A 15,701-nucleotide genomic window follows, 5' to 3' on the forward strand; every position below is an offset into this window, starting at 1 on the left:
TGATGTAAAATTGATGTTATTAGATTTATCATTAAACAAACTATCATAATATGCAACACTTTTTATTTAAAACATTTTACTATAATAGATATTATTGATCAAAGTAGCATCTCGGAGGCCGTGCCAGAATCCAAAAATACTTATATTTTGGGATGGATGGAGTATAAATGTTAACAGGATGAAATTACTACGTTGATTTTGATTTAACTTTTTGAATAAATTTGCTAAACATGGAAATCTATGAATCCTGACATTTTCCCCCTTCTATCTCATTCTTTTATTTATTTATATTGCACAACTGTCTTAGGTCGCATGCTGTCGATGATTTTTTTTCCTACCAGGCTGACATACGAATCACGCACAGCCCTGGAGCGAGCGGCCTAGCCGCATCTTTTTCTTTTTCTTTTTACTGCACGCACGCACGGTTCGTTTTCTTTCCGGATCTCTCCAGCGGTATGTTCACCTGTTTCTTTGTGCCACGTGTCAATCAAACAGAGGACCATCAACTGAACCAATCAGATGCCGGCATCCACCGCCGGCTTTAGAAGAATAGATATGACCTATTTATCACAAGTAACATTGTTCTTCGCTCATTGTTGATTTTAACCCACACATAAACAGGTTGATAGCGCTCGCCGATTGGATTGTGCCAAGACTAAGCTGTAACTATTGATCACACGTACTCCCTCCATCCAAAAAAAACTCAACCTAAGAGGGTAGGGAGCTAGTATGATCCAGCAGCGGAATGACATAACAAATTAAGTGCAAATCACCCCCCCCAAAAAAAACAGAATTAGCATAAAAGTCCATGTCCATCTGGACCAACCTCCCAAACCCCATTGTTTTTCGTTGCTATTTCTTAGAAACCGAAATTTTTGGAGACGAACCTTTTTTTTTTTAAGATAATGGAATATAATATCCCGGCCTTTACTCAAAAGAGCTACAGCCAATTATTACATAGTAGTTTTCATGAACATAGTGTAAATCTAAATAAATAGAACACACCGAAGATCATTATTATTGAAACCAGCCTAACGTAAGGAGATCACAATTATTGAAGTCTATTTGTAAATCTCCAACCATAATTGGCAAATAGTTGCATAACCGTGGTTTGGAGACGAACCTAAAAGACGCCGATCAAACTGAATCCCGCTCCTACCAACAACAGTTTTCTCACGAATTCTGCTTAAAGACTAGAATGGTGTGAAAGGTTATCTGACTGAATGAGTATCCATTTATCCAAGGTAAATATGGTGGTTCCGCGTGTGTGACAATATGGGACATCGAGATTTCTTTTTTTTTTTAAAAAAAAACATCAGTTACACAACTCTGTGTGATTATCACAAGAGAAGATTGTTTTCATACAGATTTTTCACCTTGCCTGAGCACTATTAGTCCTACTACAGTCTGCAGATTAATAATAATATATATAGTACACTTACTTCAATTTAATACTAGTATAAATATAATCCTAAAATTCTAGTATCACTTTACAAAATTCTAACCATAGGCTCATCACTTCAAAACATATGAATTACGGCATCTAGAATCACTAGAGTAATTGGGGAAGCACCGGTGACATGGTGGTAAAGTCATAGGTGCACAATTCAGGGTTAAAATTCTGATGTCCATGATTAATACACACTTGCAAGTAGGCTTTCAACTAAAACTTTATGAGATTAGGGATGTGCTCCTGGTTTTCATCTCTTCAAGCGCATGTGTGAGTACGCATGTGTGTGTATAGAGTGTGTTTCTGTGCGTAATTAGAAGAAAACAAAAAGATCACACGAGTAATTCAACTAGTCAGGTGCACGACAATCAAGAAAAATTTAGCCAACTTTAAATTCACAAAACCGAACAAAAAGAAATGTATGAACTACTCTGTAGTGTGCTGCTTGTATCAACACGAAAACCTTGCCCATCAACATGTATATCAACTATTACAAACACGCTGGCCAAAATGAAAAAGGAAAACATAAAACCACAAAAGAAAAGAGACATACAAACATTCTATACACACTAAAAAAAAATAAAATCAGTCAGCTTCAGTTTCAAAGTGACATAGCCTGTTCTCAGCCAGCTTGGTCCTGTAGGCTGAAGCCTTGTACTCCCGCCAGGTGAACTCCCTGTACCGGCGGCGCCCGCCATCCTCCGCCACCAGCCATGGCAGCGGCGCTAGTCGCTCCCGTGGCGGCGGCCCGGCGAAGAAGATGACTGACACCCGTGGCCGCGGGCTACTCACCATCACCCGGTGCCTCACGCTTCGAAATCTCCCGTTCGTTAGAACCTGTTCGAACGGATAATTATAAAGCTTTATTATGCATGGGTGCAATAATTAGTCGTACATTATTATGTTATTGGTTGTAATTAATCTCAAGAATTTATGGAGTGTAAAGTGCAATACTACAATTTTTGTATTGAGACCAAAAGTGTAAAAGATTTTTCACTATCTAAAAATATAACAATAAGGTGTTTTTTTAACATAAATTCTATCAATGCAATGAAGTTGAGTTCTCATATCGAACCGAATGAATCAATCTTTCCCTTGTGTGATGGCAATTGTGCATCTGATTCAACTTTTTTTTTTGAAACTAAACCGGCAGGAGAACTGCCAATTATATTTTCAATAAGCAGGAGTAAAAACCCTAGACGGGTTACAAGAAAAGAAAAAACAACTACCGGCTGGCTGAATAGCTGCACCGCACACGCCACAACTCACTAACAACAGAAACCACTGACGGAGCCCAACATAGAACGTCGTTACCAAGCTTGACCAAGACGGCAAAGGGGTTCCGACCTTGCAACCGTGTCATTGTTGCCGAGCTTGCCGCCTAGCGACACAGCAGCTCCGACTTCAAATCGGTTGCATCATCCATACCTAACTCGCTGTCAATGGTCAAGTGGCTTCAACTTCCCACGAAGAACTTCAGCCAAAGCCGTCTAAACGCCACATCCTATTCACGGCCAACAAACAAAACCCCTAGAAAGAGAATGCAACGTGTCATCGTTGCCCAGCTTCGTCACCCTACGAAGCAGCTCCGACTTCACCTAGCAAACACAAGCAAGGAGCGAAGATTGCCCGCCGCAAAACAAAAAGTGGGACTAGACAGCGAAGGCCTCATCAAAACCAAGTACTGAAAAGCTTCGAAGCCAATGCATAGACCATTAACTACATCCTTGCACGAAAATGTTTCTCCAAAGCGGTGCCTCCAAGGAGGACACGACGTGGATCTCCGTCACCGCTCGTCCGGAAGCCGGAGCCAGGTTTTCACTCGGAGAACGGTAGGGAAAGGAGAGGGATCAACGCCAGAACGACGCCTCCAAGGAGGGGAACGACGCCAAAGGCGCCGCCGTCGTCAGCCGGCCAATGGCACGGCGAGGCTTTCGCCAGCGATTTCCCGTCCAAACCCACACACCCAATTCGCGCAAGAATGATCGTCGCCGGTCGGCTGCATCGTCCCTTTAGCAATCAGTCCTAGGCCATCACCCACAGCTCTGGCAGATCGCCAGACCAGCCGCAGCACTCGCCCTCCTGCCGCGGCCACCCACGCCTCCTGCTGCCCTCTGACCGCTGCCCTTGTCGCGTCGTCCACAGCTGAGGAGCCACCGGAGGGGATCCGGCCTCCCTCGCCAGAGAGGCCAAATCCGGACTGGGGGAGCCGGTGTCGAAATAGGGGGAGCCATAGCCGGAGGCGCTGTGCGTAGCCAGGCCCATGCCTCTCCCGCCGTCAGCGCCGCCTCCGCCGTCTCGTCGTCATCGCCGCCGCCGCCGCCCCGGAGCCGGCCTCCTTCGTGGCCCAGCTGCGGGCGTTGGATCCGGCCTGGGAGAGCCAGATCCAGCGGCGCCCAGGCTCGCTGCCTCGTCCCCGCCGCCAGCGACGTCGCCTCCGCCCGCGCCGCGACTGCCCCATCCAGCGGCCTTCTCCGCCGGCGCCACGACTGCCCCAGCCAGCGCCTCGTCCTGATGCAGCGCGGCCGGCGCCACTTCGTCCCGATCTGGCTGCGAGGGGGCCAGATCCGCTAACAGCGACGCTGGCTCTGCTGCCTCTGGCCGTCGGCGTCGCCGGAGCCGCCTCGACGCGTCGCCGCCCCTCCGCCTGTTTCCCGTCGGGGCCCCAACCGCAGGGTGTTGGAGGGGGTAGAAGGCCCCGCCGCCGCCGTCCTTGCCGCCGTCCGGCTTTGCCGGCGGCTGCTCAGGCGGCGGCGAGGTGGGGGAGGCGAGGGAGAGAAGGCCGGCGGCGGGGCGGCTTCGGGTCGCCTCCCGTGTTGCCCTGGAGCGGAGCGACACGGCATGAAGAAAACCTTGCAGTTCCTCTAATTTAATTCTACCACCTGGCTACAGAGGAAGTCGGCAAAGCGTGGACCTAACCATTGAATCTAATCTAAGGGACCGCATTGCACGGTTGCCATGATCAATTGATCATTGTACTACCGTGTTTTCAGATCACTGTATATATAGCCGTGTGCTTTACATTGGACTTTTATTATGAAATGATTCTGAATAATGACTGATGGTTTTGCCTGTTTGACAACACACCGACTGGCAGCTTGGTTCCCCAAAAGGTTGGCTGATTGGGATGGACTTTGACATCCACACGATTTTTCTTCTTTCGTTTTTATGATCACACGTCAGATTCAACATCGCCGTCTCCTGAGCCTTACAGCTAATTAGCCTAAACCATTTTCAGAAAAAAGAAAAGGAAAAGGAAAAGTTTGATATACGAGTGAACTTATTTTCAGTGAAAAAAAACTAATTAATAGGTGCTAGGCCTTGTTAAGTTCAGCGTGTTAATTTAATTTCCACAATATATATGAAGCTATTAATTTTTCGACGTGACATTTAACCATTCCTCTTATTAAAAAGGTTATATAATATTTATTTTTAACTTGATCCATGATTAAATATACTTTAAGCATAACTTATATTTTCAAACATATTATACAAAAATTTTAGATAAGACGAATGCTCAAAATTAATGTCTAAAAATCATGTATTTAAAACAGAGGGAGCAGTAACTACCTGTAAGACATCTCCAACATTAACGAAGAACGACTTTCGATCCGGAGGCACAGAAGCCCAGCTACCATCACGCAAAGAGATCTCAAGGCCAGAGGTGTCGTTGGATCGGAGCACCGAGATGATCTGAGGGTCGGTGTGCTCTCCAAACCCGGTTAACCTACCATGGCCTTGCTGCTTCAACTCAGGGTGTGGTGGGTAGTGGTTCACCCTCAGCACGGAGTCACTCTCCTCGTGTGAGACCAGCCTAACCAACGCATCTTTCTCCTTCAGGCCTAGCCCTTCCGCCATTAACTTTAGCACCTCCCACATCATCGCTCTCACCGCCACAACGTACTCATTTAAGATATCGCTGCAATGCACACAATGGGCAAAAAAAATGATTTTTAACATTTAAACATCAAAGTTGCTTCATGGTATATATAGATATTATTGTCTCAATTTACCGAACAACGTTATATACTCCTAAAATTATACTCTTTCTTGACGTTGGGAGTACTCAAATATAACATTTATGAAAAATAATAGTAATATGGTTTCAAAATCATAATACTATGAAAATCGATATATTACTTTATGCATCACTTTTTTGGGCTCACAATAATTGGGGGGGTGATGAAATCAAACCAGTGGCATGAGATGTCACTGTGGGTCCAATTTTATTTGCCATGCTGGCATGCTGAGCAGGAGAGTTTCTGGAAAGGGACTTGATGCGACGAAGACATCACAAAGGAAAAGGGAAGGCATTAATTGAGGCCAGCTTGAAGTAGGCCATATTACCACAGCGGTAACCACACGTGCACCAACTAAAAAATTACTCTTTTATGGGCACAAACCACACATGACACAATTTTGAGCTCTGAAAACATGAGTAAGCAAACTGGTCGGCCAGCTCAAACTTTTATGTTAAAAATGTTTTTATAAGTTCTTTTTCCAATAAAAAGGAGGCTCAAATTGTCGCTCCCCTAAACGGTCTAGATTCTCATTTATATTCCAAGAGTATATAGTATAAGCTAAGAAAACAAGCTTTTCTAAATTTTCGCTAGCTATCTACTTATAAGTGCTTGTTAAAATCTTTAAGCTTCTCAAATAGATCTAAAAGAGAAATTGAGGAATGGGGTGAGAACAGTGACTAAGCAACCCAGGTTTTCTCACTATTTTTCTTCTCTTTCAATAATTATTGATAGTAAGTGTCTCCTCAGTATCAGAACTTGCTCTTTTCAGAAAACAGTGACTAAGCAAGCATTGTGCAAAAGTGATGCCAGGTGACACGTAGGGTTGCTGCAGGAAGCAGAGGGAACCTGCTGATGTGTGGTCATGTGATGAGGGGCATGCATGCTTGCATGAGAGAATCAAAATGCATTATATCAGTGCTTTCAAAAGCTGAAATCTACTCATACATGGGCTCAGTTTCATCAATAGTGAGAAACAGATAGGCAAACTAACCTCAAAAAAAAAAAGAAGAAAAGAAAGAAAGAAAGAAAGAAAGAAAGAAAGAAAGAAAGAAAGAAAGAAAGAGAAAGATGGCAATAATCTAGGGCAGAATCTAGTATATCTGTAGAGAGATGGGAAAAATGGTAGAAGGGTCCATGTGGTGGGGTGAGTTTAGCGAAATTTCATAGATTCTCTACTCTTGCTTCAAAATTCATCACGTGCTATTTGTATCTCATCTTTTCTGCCCACTGTAACCCATGGTTATGGCCTCATCTGATCTAACCACGAATATTACTTACGCATATGCATCACATGGCTAAACAAAATTGATCTTAGTTTTTTTCCGTTAGTCGCACTCTGCACAACTTTTTATACTGTTTAAGAACTTTTATATATGGCCTATTAGTTTACTTTAGCTCTTAATAAGGTTTTGATATAAGTTAATTTGTTCACAAAGTATCCATACTTGGCTAGGACAATATATTTTTTTAATACATACACTCTTTTGATCTAATGACTATTATTATCCGAACTATTTATCCGATGACTAATATATTTTTGATAATGTGGCACATCCTCGTAAAAAAAGGTTTGTTGCTTTCACTATATGAGATAAGATAAGATTGTAAAACTTGCATGACTAAAATGTCATTACCAAATTAGAGTCCGACCACCACCACATATACAACCATGAATAAAGATTGTCGAATGAAAAAATAGGTTGGTAGTTTCATTACTTGAATTAATCTTCAGAAATTAACATTGAAGAATTCTCTATAATGAAAAATAAAATAAAATTATTTAGCTAAAAGTTGATCGCTTTTTCCTACTCAGCTATTGGAAACTTTATAAAACCGTGTGCTGATCAACCTGCCGCTCCTCTGGTTTTGCACACGTTTCTTTCACAGAATTTTTTAAGTTTTTTTTTAAAAAAATATACAAGTAAACGAAAAGAAAAGCACACAATTTCCTACCAAAAAAAAACAACATAAGCACACCATTTCCGGTCGATTTTAATTCCAGAAATATTTTAAAAAGCCACTGCTTCAACGGGGCCCACTGGCAGTGACCGCTACAAATCACAGACAAGCCGGCTTCGGCAATGCGTAGAAGCAGAGTGTATAAAACTCACCGGAACGAGCCGTACGACGGCGACGGCGACGCCTCGCCGTGCGCGGGCAATGGCGCGGCGGCGGCGGCGGCGACGCCGAGCAGGAGGTACTCGACCCACCCGAGGTCCCCGTTGCAGCCGATCCTCTTGCTCCCGTACCCGAACGGGCTCCCCGGCACGGCGGCGGCGGCCGCCGCCGCCGCCGCCTCCTTCTCCGGCTGCGCCATCGCGAAGAACGCCGCCGCCGCGGCCTCCACGCGCGCCAGGAGCCCCGCCGGCACGCCGTGGCCCGTCACCTTGAAGAACCCGTGTCCCTCGCACGCCGCCACCACCGCGCGCGCCGCGTCCGCCCTGCAGGCGCCGCCGCCCAGGTCCACCTCCGGCACGTCGGCCAGCGGCGGCGCCGCCTTCTGCACCGCCGCCGGCAGGGCGATCTGCTCCAACTCCCCCTTCGCCAAAACCACCATGACTGAGCGACAACTAGAATGCTAGTAGCTAGCTAGGTAGAAAGCAGAGGAGAACGCCGATTAAAAGCAGAGGAATCGAAGGAAGTGAAGAATGGAGGAGGTGAGGTGGGGAGGGAGACGAACGGGGTGGCGTCGGCATATATAGGCATGGGGGTGTATGAGGATGACGATGATGATACGTTGATGATGTGTATCCTCGCTCCTTCTTCGGACGAGATTTGTCTATTTTGGAACATAAGAGGTATTCAGTAAAACGTACTGTAACTTGTTATAAACTTAGTATTATTTTAAAATTAATATTCGAGTTTAAATTTCTCACATAGTATAATATTTTTGACAAACAAAATAATCATATAGGAGTAAAACTGAATGTAAATAACAACCGATGATATTATTTTTATCAATTAAAATTTAGTTTATAATAAATTATTTATTAGTTAGATATTTAAAGAGTTCAATTTTTAAATAGGTATGTGCATGATTTAGTGAGTGGGACGGGGCGACGGGCTCTGGGCTCTGGGTTCTACTCGTGACAGTTACCTGTCTGCGTAGGATACACTGCACTGTAGTGATATCTTGCCCACCGAATTAATGAGCATGATTCATTGCACTATGGCTGTGTTTAGTTTCACGTTAAAATTAAAAGTTTTAAAAAATTGGAACGATGTGATGGAAAAATTAAAAATTTACGTGTGTAGAAAAGTTTATGTGTGTAGGAAAGTTTGATATGACGAAAAAGTTAAAAGTTTAAAGAAAAAAAGTTAGAATCTAAAGAGGGCCTATGCATCACTGGCAATCTGGCACGGTCAAAGTGGTTAAATATGATGTTTCAACAATTCCTAGCGAGTGAGCTCTCTTTTTCAAAACAGGACCAACACCGGTGGCTATTTTTTAACTATTGGCAGTCTCATGGTTGTAGGTTAAGGTATGGCTGGATAAGAGGCAAGTGTTATGGTAGATGTGACTATCACCTCTAAATTTATCTATTTTATTCACTAATGAATTAAGAGGCAACCCATACAATATATCAACTCTAGTATACAAATACCAATGTATCTAGTACTCTCATATCCTTCTTAAAATTTGTATGGATGTTGCCTCTTGATTTAGGGATGGCTCATCATCTCTCTCCTCACTTCTCTCCTCCACCTCATGTACTCTTAGGGGCAACATATGAAGTATTATAGTACTTGCCCTAAGCCCTAGAAAAATAAAGCAAGGCTGTGTTTAGTTCACACCAAAATTAGAAATTTGGTTGAAATTGAAACAATGTGACAGAAAAGTTGGAAGTTTGTGTGTGTAGGAAAGTTTTGATGTGATGAAAAAGTTGGAAGTTTGAAGAATTATTTTGGAACTAAACACGGCGTAAGTAACAAAAATATATAATTTATAAGTACAAATTTTTATATATGTATTGTTTGTGGTTCAAAATTTAATGTTAAAAATAGTCTATAACGAAAACAAATCATAAAATCAACTACAATTTAAAATTTTTTGTCACGATGATAAGCAAAAGGGTAGGTGATGGGAGACTGAGTTTTTAGTTAGTGTTTACTTAGGGATGCAGCAGTGTTCATTGATTATGTGTATATTTTAAAGTAACGTGATACATGTCATGCAAATTTGTACTGTATGTATTTTGTTTCTAATTTCACATTTCATAATCATATAGTCCATTCTATCAGGTGTAATATAATAGAATTAGTCAATTAAATCATTGCATAAAAAGTAACGAACGACCTATACTCATGCTAGGGTTCTGCAAAAAGAACTCAATAGTGGGCGTGTGGTGTTGTAGCACAAGTAGTAATTACGACAATAATAAACATAAAAGTCCTAATGAGATTCTTGAAAACATTTTTAGTGAAATTGATTTGATCTTGATCTGCTACAAAATAAGCAAAAATTGAAATGCACACACTCTCATTGCTCATCTTGTAAGTGGTAACCTTTATGATTGCTGATGAGGTAACCATGGGAGAAATTGTCATCTTCAAACATCGCCTTAGAGAGTTACATGCACGAAGGCGACCAAGAGCGATAACAAGGTTCACGGTAGGTGGTATGTGACAGTTCTTACAAAGAATGAAATCCCACCTATCAGGTACTTCTTCCTTGATTGACAAACATTGCTATTAGGGAATGTACAATGGTCTTTATTAGCGGTCTCTCTTTATTGTCATGCGAGCATATTTAGTGATGTAGAAGAGAGAGGAAGAAGGAAAGAGAAAGATGGTTGCTACGTATGACAACGGCATAGAGTCGACTCTTAGCATTTATTAGGAAATTTTTTTTGTTGCATTGAGTAATAAAGGAAAGATGACTAGTAAGAAAGTATTTTGGTGCATTAATGGTTAGAGACCATATTGTCTTAACTATTGTAACGTGATAGTCTCTAATTAACGTAGAGACTACACCGGTCTCTACCTTTGTACTTGCCCTTATATGACAGTTCAAAAAACACATTGGATCCTATTATTTAGGGCCGGTTTGGTTCATAGCCTAAAATGGCCTTACCAATGTTTGGGCCACATTAACAGTACAAAGTATAATTTTGGTTTGGATCCAAATATTGGCTGGCCTATGCAAAACAATAGGTCACGCCATTGACAAGAGCCAAAACGTAGGCGTGAAATTTAAACTCTTGCGCGGGCTCGGATGACGCTCCATATCCAAGCTGCACAGTAGTACACAAGCAGATATTCTCATTTATTGGCATCCACCTACCGCTCATCATCTTCTCTAGCCACAGGCCACAACCTATAGCTCCTCCAATCCCGAGCTAGAAGACACAGGAGCCCATCTTGCCATCCATAGTCATCTTCTCAAACAATCAAACCCATAAGAGCTGATCAAATGGGGTAGAAATTTTGGAGTAAATCTGCTGGGGAGGGGACGAGAGTGAGGCGGAAGGGTTCTGCTCAGGCGACAGAGGACGGCATACGGGCGCCGCGATTTCAGCTGCAGCTCTACTGACTCCGCCGCGCTCAAGTGCCATCACACAAAGGTAACCATTCCTTCCATAGAATGCTTTCCCACTTGTGTTGATAATAAAATTTCTGATGTATAATCTGCCATTAGCATCTTATGTACTAGTAGTAATAAAAGTTAGTTGGCCGAACATCTTACTAGTTTAGTGTTGATGCTTATTTCACCTGTACTTTATTAGTGTGTCCTTTTACATCTAAGTGAATATCTCCTTTTTTTTTTTGGATAAATCTGTATGTTGGCACAATAGTATTTGATTTTCTAAAGTAATTTCAAACTGGTAATCTGCTTCCAGATGGAGAGCAATCGACAGCAATATGTGCATTGCTTCTTGTTGAGGCAAAAGGCTGTAGTGATACTTCTGGTTTTGATCCTCGTCTGGTTGAGGAATAAAAATGGTAAAAGAAGTAAATGCAAAGGGGTACGGTATGGGCCCCTGATCCATAGGGATGTATGGAGAACAAGTGAATTAATTAGGTTGATCGACACTTCAGATAGGATATGCACACAACAATTGAGAATGCCCCGTCAGTTATTCTACAGGCTCTGTTCTCGTCTTAAGAACAAGGGACTACTAGTTGACACCTTTCATGTTTCAGTAGAGGAGCAAGTGGCAATGTTTCTGAAGAAGGTTGGACAACATCATTCAGTTCCATCTGTAGGATTCTCATTTTGGCGATCTGGTGAGACAGTGAGTAGGTATTTTCATATTGTGTTGCGGGCCATGTGTGAGTTAGCTCGAGAACTCATTTATGTCAGGTCTGCCGATACACATACTAAGATCACCAGCAACCCAAACAAATTCTATCCATATTTTGAGGTAACTCTAAATACCAAGAGACAATAATTCATATTCCATTAACTTTTGTTTATTTCACTCGGATGTTTTTATTTTGTCTGCACTTAGGGCTGTATTGGGGCACTAGACGGCACACACATCAGGGCAAGTGTGCCAGCCAAGAAGGTGGATAGGTTTAGAGGCCGCAAGTCATACCCCACACAGAACGTATTGGCTGCTGTCGACTTTGACCTTAGGTTCACATATATCCTATCAGGTTGGGAGGGGTCAGCTCATGATTCTCTTGTCTTGCAAGATGCATTGTCGCGCCCAAATGGTCTTAAAATACCAGAAGGTAATTAAACATTTTGAAAGAATCGTAATTAGCCTTGTTGTAAGAAGATAACATTAGGCTCATATATGACATGATTGATGGTTGTAGGGAAATATTTTTTGGCTGATGCTGGATATGCTGCTAGGCCGGGTATATTGCCGCCATATCGTCGTGTTCGATATCACCTAAAAGAGTTTCGTGGCCCTCAAGGTCCAAAATGCCCAAAAGAGCTATTCAACTATCGTCATTCTTCACTTCGAACTACAATTGAACGAGCTTTTGGTGCTCTTAAGAACCGCTTCAAGATTCTTATGAATAAGCCATTCATACCCTTGAAAGCCCAAGCAATGGTGGTTATCGCTTGTTGTGCCCTTCATAATTGGATATTGGACGATGGACATGATGAATTTGTCTCCGATGAGGATACGTGGTATGCTCGCCTACCAAGGAGTAGTAACCGTGTCACTGACAAAGGGGCTGATGTACGTGAGTGGGCAGCCAAGCGTGACGATATTGCCAATCAGATGTGGAATGATAGAAACAACATAGATGTCCACGATGTTATGACCAGCGAATGAGTTACCAACGTATATTGCTTACAATCTTTGTTTTTTGTATTAACTGACTACCATTGTTCATATGAAGTGTTTTACTTACAATTCTCCTATGATGTATGCAGTATGGGAAATCGTACTGAAGATAATAGCAAGGAAGGTGGCTCTCGTGAAAAGTATATCACTTGGAGTGATGATGCCACTCAGTTCATGCTTGAGTGGTATATATCGCTCCGCAAGGACAAACCTACCACCTTCAAGTGGAGGAAACAACACCACCAGCAGTGTGCTACTGCTTTGAATGACAAGCTTGGACTTAGAGTCAACAGAAGCCAAGTCCATCGGCATTTCAGGCTATGCAAGGAAAAATGGAGTTGGATCTGTGCAGCCTTAGGAAAAAGTGGCTATGGTTTTGATGCAACATCATGCAAATTTAACATTGACCCATCGGAGAAGGAAGCAAACAAACTTGGTGTAAGTTATTCTATGATTGCACACTAGTTTGAGTTATAATTCATACAAGAATTGTTAAGTTTGTTTATTTCTAACCATGCTTCTTCTAATGACAGACAACTAAATACAACTACTTGACTAAGCCTATCAAATTCTTCCATCTCTTTGAAGAATTATTTGTGGGCTGTTCAAAAGCTGATGGCTCTCTTGCGATGGACCAGTTTACTGCTAATACTAGTAGTGATAGTGATGGCAGTGGTAGCATCAAGGAGTTGGAAGAATATACATTTCCACTGCAAGATGGTGGCAATGATTCCGACACAATACCTCGCTATAGTCCGACAACTGATGCCACTTCTTCAGGGCAGAAGCGTAAGTTTGTGAAATCACCTACCAAGAAGATTGTGAAGCATAAAACGAGCCGCCACAAAGCAGAGGAGGATGAGCTGATAGCTAGTATCCTTAGGCTTGCTAACTCTCTTGCATCTGCACAGTCTGTTGCATCTGTTGAAGTGCCCTCTGTAGGAGATCCAAATGCAAGTATTTGGAAGCGCATAGAAGACCTCACCATCCCAGCAAGTGACAAAATTGAACTTGCAATCTTTCTCACCAAGCCAGAACAAGAATGCTTTCGTTCTTATCTGCGAGTTGCAAGTGATGAAAGTTTCCAAGCTTGGGTTATAGATTACTTTGGGCGCAAATGTGCTACCGATGGTGGCTATGTCACTCTGTGAATCATTTGCCAGGTGGTGACATTTTGGTTAGGGAGCAATGCATTTTGATAAACCCATGTTACTGTTATATACTTATGATATATGCTGCCACTACCATATAGGGGATGGCAGTGTGAAGTATAAAGTAGGGGTTAGTGCAAACCCATGATGTAATATATGGCACTACTATGTGGGTGATTACGAAGTACTACTATGTAGGGATATGTGCAAACCAAAATGCTGTAATGCATGATGTGTTATTGCTGCACTAGTTATGGAGCTTTGAAGTCTAATTTCAGTCATACAGTATTTCTTTTATATAAACACGCCCAGCTTTGTTGCTGCTATATTTGATACAAGGAGGTTTATTTAAGAGAGAAACAAAGAATGATGTCAAAGAAATCAACACAGCAAACAAGAACATTTAGCTGCCTTTACACATATTCATTTTTCAGGAATTAGCTAGCAGTACCATTAACGGGAGGCAATATAACTACGATCAACAAGAGCTAGCAGTACTGCACATATACACCAGGACCACAAGTCCACAACCCATCATCAAGGGCTAATAAACACTTCAGTTTTTCACTTATTAAAATTTGACTACAAAATAAAGAAACATTAGGATCTGGAGCGCAGGAAGATATGAAAGCAGAGGTGAGAAGGTGAGGAATATGAAGGCAAAACAAGAAAAGGCATAGCCATATGAAGGCACCAAACCAAACTTGGTATAGCCAAAAATTGGCTAGGTCAATTTTGGCTACTAACCAAACTCAATTTTACCTTTCCAAACAATGTCCATAACAAAATATGCCTATGACCAAAATTTGGTAAGGCTCTTTTAGGTCTCAAACCAAACCTACCCTTATTTTACATTATGTGAAGATTTCATTAAAAGATGGAATTACTTCCAGCCTCTACATGGATGCACACAAAAATCAAAGCAAAAAAAAACTGAAGGGTGACATACAAGAATATGTTGCATTTGCACGTGTATATGCTTATTTGACATCTTCTATCTATTATCTATCTATCTTCTATCTATCTATTATATACTAAAAGTCCATTAAACTTTCTACAAACGCTCCTAAGCCGCCATGTGGCGCTCCTACAAACACTCATAGGCCGCCACGTGGCACTCTCTAATCTTACCGTTGATTTTCACTTAAATTGATGGACCCATTAATTTAGACTATTAGATTAGATCTATTATTAAAAGGTGATAGTTTTTCCTAAAAAAAATGCAACTGGTGGTGGCTGGGAAAGGGCAAGAAAACTAATGTCAAAAAAGGAAAGAAAACTAAATGTCCGTACGCAAAGTATAATTGAAAAAAACAACAAATAAAACTTCCTACTGTTAGGCGGAAGAAAAAATAATAAACATCTACATACGATAAAAAAAATGATAAAGCCAAAAACATGTGTAGTTAGGATTTTTTGTATAATATAAAATATAATATTACATAATATATGGAAGTATATGATCTATAATATAAATATCAAATATCAAATCAACGGTCACTAAACATTATCTTTTAAATTACTTTTAATTATATGCCCAATTTATGATCGATTGTATTCGTTTAATTAAACAAAGTATCGGTGTATAAAAGTAATGATGTGGTCCTAAATACATCCGACACATCGGGTCAAAATACAATAGGGTACAATAAGTAATGTTAGAGATTTATTAAACTTGCTACAAACGCTTCTAAATAGCTATGTGGCGCTCCTACGAATGCTTCTACGACACCACATGGTGCTCTAATAAATTAGAGAAAACCTTGCAAATTGTGAGAAAAAAACATCCAGTCATTTTTATTGGTGGACCCACTATTTTTAAACTATTAGA

The 15,701-nt window shown here is 41.5% G+C and overlaps 3 protein-coding genes across 3 annotated transcripts; 2 read left to right on the top strand and 1 right to left on the bottom strand.

The window, feature by feature from the left end:
• Window positions 1-1,868: 1,868 nt before the first annotated feature.
• On the bottom strand, window positions 1,869-8,145 carry LOC107276083 (gibberellin 2-beta-dioxygenase 3-like). Its single transcript, XM_066310710.1, has 3 exons — window positions 7,584-8,145; window positions 5,021-5,369; window positions 1,869-2,287 (listed from the first exon to the last, which is right to left on the bottom strand). Exons 1-3 carry the CDS (start codon window positions 8,027-8,029, stop codon window positions 2,036-2,038), a joined length of 1,047 nt encoding a protein of 348 aa, XP_066166807.1. The 5' UTR covers window positions 8,030-8,145; the 3' UTR covers window positions 1,869-2,035.
• A 3,392-nt stretch (window positions 8,146-11,537) lies between these two features.
• LOC136356543 (protein ALP1-like) lies at window positions 11,538-12,707 on the top strand. The gene is made up of 3 exons (XM_066310570.1): window positions 11,538-11,708; window positions 11,925-12,150; window positions 12,238-12,707. Exons 1-3 carry the CDS (start codon window positions 11,538-11,540, stop codon window positions 12,705-12,707), a joined length of 867 nt encoding a protein of 288 aa, XP_066166667.1.
• Window positions 12,248-14,120, top strand: LOC107276961 (uncharacterized). The gene is made up of 3 exons (XM_015784782.3): window positions 12,248-12,716; window positions 12,809-13,157; window positions 13,253-14,120. The coding sequence occupies exons 2-3, from the start codon at window positions 12,810-12,812 to the stop codon at window positions 13,868-13,870; spliced, it is 966 nt and encodes a 321-aa protein (XP_015640268.1). The 5' UTR covers window positions 12,248-12,716; window position 12,809; the 3' UTR covers window positions 13,871-14,120.
• Window positions 14,121-15,701: the final 1,581 nt, after the last annotated feature.

The sequence above is a fragment of the Oryza sativa genome, chromosome 5 (assembly GCF_034140825.1).
Source record: "Oryza sativa Japonica Group chromosome 5, ASM3414082v1".
In the NCBI taxonomy this organism is placed as follows: domain Eukaryota; kingdom Viridiplantae; phylum Streptophyta; class Magnoliopsida; order Poales; family Poaceae; genus Oryza; species Oryza sativa.

Excerpts from the sequence above, each read along its gene's own strand:
- LOC107276083 (XM_066310710.1), bottom strand. The coding sequence starts at position 8,029 with ATGGTGGTTTTGGCGAAGGGGGAGTTGGAGCAGATCGCCCTGCCGGCG. Across the intron at positions 5,370-7,583 it reads CCGTCGTACGGCTCGTTCCG|CGATATCTTAAATGAGTACG; the intron begins GTGAGTTTTATA and ends TGTGCATTGCAG. Across the intron at positions 2,288-5,020 it reads ATGTTGGAGATGTCTTACAG|GTTCTAACGAACGGGAGATT; the intron begins GTAGTTACTGCT and ends CCGTTCGAACAG.
- LOC136356543 (XM_066310570.1), top strand. The coding sequence starts at position 11,538 with ATGCCCCGTCAGTTATTCTACAGGCTCTGTTCTCGTCTTAAGAACAAG. Across the intron at positions 11,709-11,924 it reads TTTGGCGATCTGGTGAGACA|GGCTGTATTGGGGCACTAGA; the intron begins GTGAGTAGGTAT and ends GTCTGCACTTAG. Across the intron at positions 12,151-12,237 it reads TGGTCTTAAAATACCAGAAG|GGAAATATTTTTTGGCTGAT; the intron begins GTAATTAAACAT and ends TGATGGTTGTAG.
- LOC107276961 (XM_015784782.3), top strand. The coding sequence starts at position 12,810 with ATGGGAAATCGTACTGAAGATAATAGCAAGGAAGGTGGCTCTCGTGAA. Across the intron at positions 13,158-13,252 it reads AGGAAGCAAACAAACTTGGT|ACAACTAAATACAACTACTT; the intron begins GTAAGTTATTCT and ends TTCTAATGACAG.